Source organism: Chiloscyllium plagiosum, chromosome 1 (genome assembly GCF_004010195.1).
Source record: "Chiloscyllium plagiosum isolate BGI_BamShark_2017 chromosome 1, ASM401019v2, whole genome shotgun sequence".
NCBI classification, from domain to species: Eukaryota; Metazoa; Chordata; class Chondrichthyes; order Orectolobiformes; family Hemiscylliidae; genus Chiloscyllium; species Chiloscyllium plagiosum.
In genome coordinates, this window is record NC_057710.1 from 153,807,354 (window position 1) to 153,815,321 (window position 7,968).

The 7,968-nt window shown below is 43.9% G+C and overlaps 1 protein-coding gene across 1 annotated transcript in view; it reads right to left on the reverse strand.

Moving 5' to 3' along the window:
* Positions 1-6,266, reverse strand: part of sh3d19 (SH3 domain containing 19) — a 144,195-nt gene extending 137,929 nt beyond the window's left edge. Inside the window, exon 1 of the mRNA XM_043699673.1 lies at positions 5,885-6,266. Coding sequence (XP_043555608.1) covers positions 5,885-6,014 — 130 coding nt within the window. The 5' untranslated portion in view covers positions 6,015-6,266. The remainder of the gene's footprint in view (positions 1-5,884) is intronic.
* Between the last annotated feature and the right edge of the window lie 1,702 nt (positions 6,267-7,968).

A 7,968-nucleotide genomic window follows, 5' to 3' on the forward strand; every position in this document is an offset into this window, starting at 1 on the left:
AGTAGTGTATCTCACTCAGAAAGCTGCTCTCTGTACAGTACATCTCACAGTAAGCTACTCTGTTGGCAACTGACATTGGGACATGCACAGAACGAAGCAGGCAAAACAATCAATGCTGAAAACGCGCTATTGCAAATAGAGGTAAGCATTCTCAAAAATTTTGTTCCTTAATTCCTCAGCGACATTATAAGCAAATCTCGGCATGGTGGCTCAGCGGTTAGCACTGCTGCATCACAGGACCAGGGACCCAGGTTCGATTCCAGCTTCGGGCGACTGTCGGTGTGAAGTTTGCACATTCTCCCTGTGTCGGTGTGGGTTTCACTATAGGTGCTCCCACAGTCCAAAGATGTGCAGGTTAGGTGAATTGGCCAAGCTAAATTGCCGATAGTATTCAGGGATGTGTAGGTTAGGTACATTAGTCAGGGATAATGTAAAGTAATAGATCTTGGTGGGATACTGTTCAGAGGGTCAATGTTGACTTGTTGGGTCCAATGTTCTGTTTCCACACAGGAGGGATTCTATGATTGGAATTGCGCTGCCAGTATGTGCATTATCCCAGAACTACCTGTACCTTATCCGTGCCCCTCACGATTTTATACACCTCTAATGTCACCCTTCAGCCTCCGACGCTGCAGGGAAAATAGGCCCAACCTATTCAGCCTCTCCCTATAGCTCAAATCCTCCAACCCCAGCAACATCCTTGTAAATCTTTTCTGAACCCTTTCAAGTTTCACAACATCTTTCCGATAGGAAGGAGACCCAGAACTGCACACAATATTCCAACAGGGGCCTACCCAATGTCCTATACAACTGCAACATAACCTCTCAACTCCAACACTCTATGCCCTGACCAATAAAGGCAAGCAAACCAAACACCACCTTCACTATCCTACCTACCTGCGACTCCACTTTCCATGAACTATGAACCTGCACTCCAAGGGCTCGTTGTTCAGCACACTCCCTTGGACCTTACCACTAAGTGTATAAGTCCTGTCCTGAGTTGCCATTCCTCAGAGATCAGATATCCTCAAAATAGATTAATATATCAAGATGCACATCTAGGATTGTTAATTTACATGACAAAATCTTAGTGATATAAACTCCTTTATAAATCTCCAAATCATGTCCTTTATAAATCAATTTGTAAATGTGCTATGTATTAAACCAACAACCAGAATGATCAAAAGCAAAATAGCACAGATTAAAGTTGCTGGAAACCTGAAATTAAAATCAGAATCGCTGGACTATTTGATAAAACATTAATTGAAAGGTTAACTGTTTCTACCAGACTTGCTGAGCATTCCCAGGATATTCTGTTTCTACTTCAGACCAGAAATCCTATGTTTAATTACAAATTTCTGCCAATTTGAGTTCTACAACTGGTCTCTTTTTTTGCTCTTACGTCCACTGATTCCATTGACCTTGGTGCGGTTAGAGTTTGGATGCTTCTTCTGATGAACCAGGCCTGGTACTATTTGCTTCGGGATAGTGCCTGTGGAACTTTATCTCAATATGAGCTAACACTGCAGTTTATTCTGATAATACAGCTCATTAAGTAGGATCAGTACAAATGTAACATCTTTTAACTTTATTTTTCATCATTTTGATAGGTCTTGTTAGGGAAACATAAATGAAAGATAACAGAAGAAACCTGTAGCATTATTAAGTTGAAAGAAACAAATTTCAGTTGGATAATAAAATGAGGAGAGCTCGAGGTCAGAAAGTTTAATAATTATTCATTAACTACATTCACTAATTCAATAACAAATAAAAGAATTGGAGTTTAAGAGTGAAATGGCATATTGAATTATATAGGGTCTTGGTGAGAACACATACAGTTTCAGTCTCCTTACTGAATAGTGGATATACTTGTCTTTGAGACAATGCAATGACGGTTCAATTTCTGGTTTCTGGGATCAGGAGACTGCCCTATGAGGAAAGGTTGAATAGTCCAAGCCTTTATTCCCTGGAGTTTGGAAGCACGACCAGTGATCTCAATTAAACATGTAAGATTCTTAAGGGATTCGACAAGATAGATGCTTGGAGAATGTTTCCCCTGTCTGGGAGTAGAACTAAGAGTCACGATCTCAGAGTAAGAGATCAGTCATTTAAAACTTCTTCACTCAAAAGGCTGTGACTCTTTAGAATTCTCTCATGAGGGTGCGGATGCTCAATAATTTATTACATTTGGGATAGAGCCTGATCTATTTTGATACTAAGCAATGAAGGGATGGACATCGGACTGGAAAGTGGAATTGAGGAAGATCACAATCATATTGAATAGTAAAGCATAGTTGAAGTGGCCTACTTTTTAAATGATAACAAATAGGTTCCTTTGGAGAGTTCTCTTAATGATCTTAAGTTAAAGTACGAGTACTGAGCAATGCAACCCAAGACGTTTTGTATTTGTTCCGATCTGTATTGAAGCATATGACCTCATGTCAGTAATTCTCAGGGCAACAGGTAGAGAGCTACAATTGGGGGAGAAAGTGAGGGCTGCAGATGCTGGAGATCAGAGCTGAAAATGTGTTGCTGGAAAAGCGCAGCAGGTCAGGCAGCATCCAAGGAACAGGAGAATCGACGTTCCGGGGGGGGAGGGGAAATGAGGAAACTGGAGAAATCTGAGTTCATCCCTTGTGGTTGGAGGGTTCCCAGGTAGAAGATGAGGCGCTCTTCCTCCAACCGTCGTGTTGCCATGGTCTGGCGATGGAGGAGTCTAAGGACCTGCATGTCCTTGGTGGAGTAGGAGGGGGAGTTAAAGTGTCGGACTACGGGATGGTTGGGTTGGTTGGTCCGGGTGTCCCAGAGGTGTTCTCTGAAATGTTCCGCAAGTAGGCGGCCTGTCTCCCCAATATAGAGGAGGCCACATCGGGTGCAGCTACAATTGGCCAATGTTGCTGCATTAGGGGAGGAGAAAAGGATGGAAATCTGCTTGGACTACTGTTCCTATTTCCATAAAATGGCCCACATGGAAAGTACAATGAGGAGGTACATTAAGGAGATGACTGAATTCTGAGTCTTGCCCATTTTGCAGATACAATCTGTACACATGAAGAGTGGCCAGGAGTGGATAATGGACAGGAGGAACACAGGTGACAAAATAATCATATTGCAGAAACACCAGAGAGAGTTGGGATGTAGCAAATGACCTCAGACAATCTTTCTTTGAATGCTAACAGTCAGGTGAGTGTAAACCATTATGTAATGTGACTAGTGTCCAGTTTGCCTGATTTTCCTATGAGTACATTAACCTCCCACTGTTGTACAGTACTAGATTTACACTGCAGCAAGGTTTTATGTAGCTGAGTTAAGTGCCAAAGTTGCAGCCAAACTGACTGGAATTCAAGAGTTGATTATCATTTCTTTTCTTTTCAATACTTTGACCTTTTCGGAAGGAGGTAAATGCATGTGTCTGAAAACAATATACAATTCAGTTACAGAAGTGATTTGGAATGTATGCACATCTGTTAACATCCCAGTTCAACAGTGCTGAGTTGGCTGATAGTTATCCAGTAATTTCTGATACAAACTGTAGTCGCTTGGTAGCACAGAACTTTACAATATCGTGCTCAAATGTGTTCTGTCTTCCTAACTGTTTTCAATCACTATCCCGGCTAAGGTGTGAACGTGCTGGTGTTGGACTGGGGTGGACAAAGTACAAAATTACAACATCGGGGGTTTACTTGAAATCACAACTGTTCGGAGCCCCAGCTCCCTCCTCACAAGCTGGTGATAGAGAATACTTTGGACAGAGAATTTATAAGTTATAGATCAAAGGCTCATATGACTGATGAGAATGGGAATTAAGGGCTATGAGGAGAATGCGGGTAAGTGGAGTTGAAATGCCCATCAGCCATGATTGAATGGCGGAGTGGACTCGATGGGCCGAATGGCCTTACTTCCGCTCCTATGTCTTATGGTCTTAATGTATTGAACAAATCTAGGTGGCTATTAAATCTTTAATCAGTTAGAATGGAGGTGCAGTTTTTGATAATATGTAAACCCCTCTCCCAAGGTAATTTCAGCTTTCTCAGAATAAAGGTGACATCTTCGGTCAGACGATGCATGTTAGGAGTGAGGTCATGGTTCAAGTCTGTTTGTATTTCATCCTGGAGTCAGACTGGTTTTATTTTCAAAGTAGGAATTTATAAAATGCCACATTGACTGACTGTCCACAGATTGAGTGTTTTTTAGACAAAATAGAATGTATCTGCAAATGAAAATTCACTCCATAATATATATGTGTGTGTGTGTGAGAGAGAGAGAGAGAGAGAGAGAGAGTGTGTGTGTGTGTATGGGGGGGGGGGGGGGGGGGGTGCATATGGGCCACACTCACACAGACCATCTCTCGTATACACACATATACTCCCTCACACTCTCACTCAAGCACACACGTATACACACATATACTCCCTCACACTCTCTCTCAAGCACACACTCTTACACACATATACTCCCTCACACTCTCTCTCAAGCACACATATTCTCACACACATACACTCCCTCCCTCTCAAGCACGCACACACTATCTCCCACACACATAAATCCATGGGGTGAATTTATATTTGCAGATACATTCTGATTTGTTCAAAAAGCACACACTCTGTAGACAGTCAGTCAATATGGCATTTTATAAATTCCTACTTTGGAAATAAAACCAGTCTGGCTCCAGGATGAGATACAAACAAACTTGAACCATGACCTCACTCCTAAAATGCATCGTCTGACTGAACATGTCACCTTTATTCCGAGAAAACCTGAAGCTATCTTGGGACAGGGGTTTACATATCAGTCAATAGAAACCTGTACTTCCACTCGAAGTGATGAAAGACGTATGAAAGCCACCTAGGTTTGTTCAATACATTCACATCAGTTGTATGACCCTTTGATCTTTTATTTATAAATTCTGCGTCCAATGTATTCTCTCTCACTAGCTGCCTGAGGAAGGAGCAGGAGCTGCAAAAGCCTGCAGTTTCAAAAATAAACCTGTTGGACTATAACCAGTGTCATGTGATTTTTGATTTTATGCTGGCTAACACAAAGACTTGAAACGCAGACAAAGGATTGGAGGACACATTGCTCATGAAAGTCAGTATATTATGAAAATACTGTACACAGTGATTGGGGTGGGGAGGTGGGACAGACACGCACTGGCCTATCTATTCCCTGGAATTAGCAGTGGACCCCGATTGTACAAGTCCGCAATGAACCTCTGCTGGGCAGCGCCGGTGCCCCTACCTCTGGCTCAGAAGATCAGAGTTCAAGTCCCACCTTGGACCTGTGTTGATTAAATGACAAATCCCTCACAGTTGATAATTCCACTCCTAATCATCACGGTGCAACGACACAAACTGATACTAAATTATGGCTATAAACTCAAGAGAGGAAATCTGAACCTCGGGATGAAAGCGGAGTTACGGACTGATGAGTCACCTTTGATCTTTTTTCCCCGGCTGGTTCCCCCGCCCCATGACTCAATTCGTTGTCCTGTCTTGCAATCCCTCCCAAACTAACTCTCTCACCCCCCCCCCCCCCCCCAAATGCCAAAGCCACAAAGTGCTCGCCACTTGTCAACTGGGGCGGCGTGGAGACGGTCTAATTCTGGGGAGGAGGGGGGGGGAGATTTTTTTGCTGCATTTGGTACACGACCCGGTTCCCCCTCCCGCTGTTTAAGACACCGATGATTAAGCGGGGCCCCAAACTCACCGAGAGCTTGAACGGTCTTGGGGAGGGGACGGGAAGGGGGGGAGTGACAGGAGCTTTCCAATAAAAAAGAGAGAAAAAGTAACTCCAGCGGTTGGCGGATAATATCTGGGAGAGCTCTTTATTTCCCGGTGATTTGAGCCAGGCACCGAGAGAGCGGCTTTGCTGGGGGTGTTTTTACCTGAGGAGGTGTTGCCCAGACGCCGGGCAGGAGCCACCGAGTTGTGCCTGGAGCCGGGGTCCCTGTCGATCGCCCCTCGCACCTCCTCCTCCTCCTCTTCCTCCTCAAGCCAGGCTTCCGCCATCATCATACGGAATGTGTTAGTGTGCAGAGGGGAGTCAGAGCTGCCAGCACAGCACAGTCTGTCTGTGTGTGTGAGAGAGAGAGAGCCCGCACCACCTCCACCTCCACCTTCCACACAGCACACCGGAGGAAATAACTACCTTCTCAGCAACTTCCGAAATATTCCTCTGCCCACAGGAAACTCCATGGCCCAGAGACAACAAAAGGTGGCGGTAGCTCTTTCTCCAATTCCAGCCCTGAGCTCCCCGGGAAAGTGTCACTTTCCCAAAGGCAGAGATTTGCCTTTGATTCGGACCTGAACGCACCTTTTCTTTAATTTAAAAAAAATAAGTGTGTTTACCTGTGAATTAAGTAACACGTTTGTGGTTACAGTGACTCAGAACGGGTTGGAGCGTGTAGCACCTTTGCCAGCAGCGGATATACTGGCGTGTAAAAATGGTGCACACATCCATTTTCAGCCAGCGGTGCCCCTGTGAGTGAGTGAGCTGTCTCAGCCTCATCCTGAGGTTCAAGCCTGGCAGATTCCAGGCTTCAATCAGTTCAGTTCACTGTAGTTTATTGGAAAAAAAATAAGACTGAAGATACCTCCTCAGGTGCAGTGCAAAGACTGTGGACCCTGGACAACACTGCAGCAATAGTACTGAAGATTTGTGCTCAGAACTAACCACACCACCAGCCCATTTATTCCAGCACAACTACAACACAGGCATCTACCCAGAAACGTGGGGAATTGTCCTGTACACAAACAGCAGGACAAACCCAACCTGGCCAAATAATGCCCCATCAGATCTTGATCATCAGCAAAGTGATGGAAAGGGTGCCAGCAGTGTCATCAAATGTCATTTGCAAAGGAATAACCTACTCACAAATGCTTAGCGACTGACCTTGCTATAACATCGTTTCAAACACGGACAAAAGAGCTGCAGTCCATAGGTGAGGTGAGGGAGACCATCCTTGCCATCAAGGCAGTATTTGACTGAGTGTTAGGATCCTAACTAACTGGAGTGAATGGGGTCGCAGGGGGAAAGCTCAACCCTGTTTGGTGTCATACATAGCACAAAAAGATTGCAGTTATTGTTGGTGATCAATCATCTCAGCCTCAGGATGCCACCACAGGAGCTCCTCACGGTAGTGCCAGTCCAAACCATTTTCAGTTGCTTTGGCAATGGCATTCCCTCTACCATAAAGTTAAAAGTGAGGCTGTTAGCTGACAGTTGCACAACATTGAGCACTGTCCATGCCTCCTCCTGAACCAGTCATGTCTATATATAACAAGATCTAGATCACATCCCATGAACAAAAATATAAAAAAACTCCTAATCACGTGTCTGGTTTGTTCCCATATCTCATTATTCCCCCTTACCTTCAAACCTCTACCTAACTTTAAATGTTGATACAGTCTTTGTTTCAACCACTGACACTTGGTATTTGTTCAACATCAACAACAACAGCTTGCATTTATATACAACATTTAATGTAGTAAAATATGGATGTAGGTTTGCTCACTGAGCTAAAAGGTTCATTTTCAGACATTTTGACACCATACTAGGGAACATCATCAGTGAGCCTCTGGATGAAGCACTGACAGCATGGCCTGCTTTCTATTTATGTGTTTAGGTTTCCTTGAGTTGGTGATGCCATTTCTTGTCGTAATGTCATTTCCTGTGGTAATGTCTTTTTCTGTTTTTTTGGGAGGGTGAATGTTTATTTACTATTTACCACCCTTGAGAAAAAGAACAGGAAATTGTGTCACCAGAGGAAATGACATTACCAACCCAAGGGAACCTAAACACATAAATAGAAAGAGGGCCATGCTACCAGGTGCTTCAATCGGAACCATTTTCCTTTGAGGAGTTGGAGTTCTGACTCCAACCAGCAGAGTTATTAGGGCAGATAATCAAAACTTCAAGGAGCATGTTAAAGGGAAAGAGTGAGGATGTTTAGGGAAGAATGTTTGAACC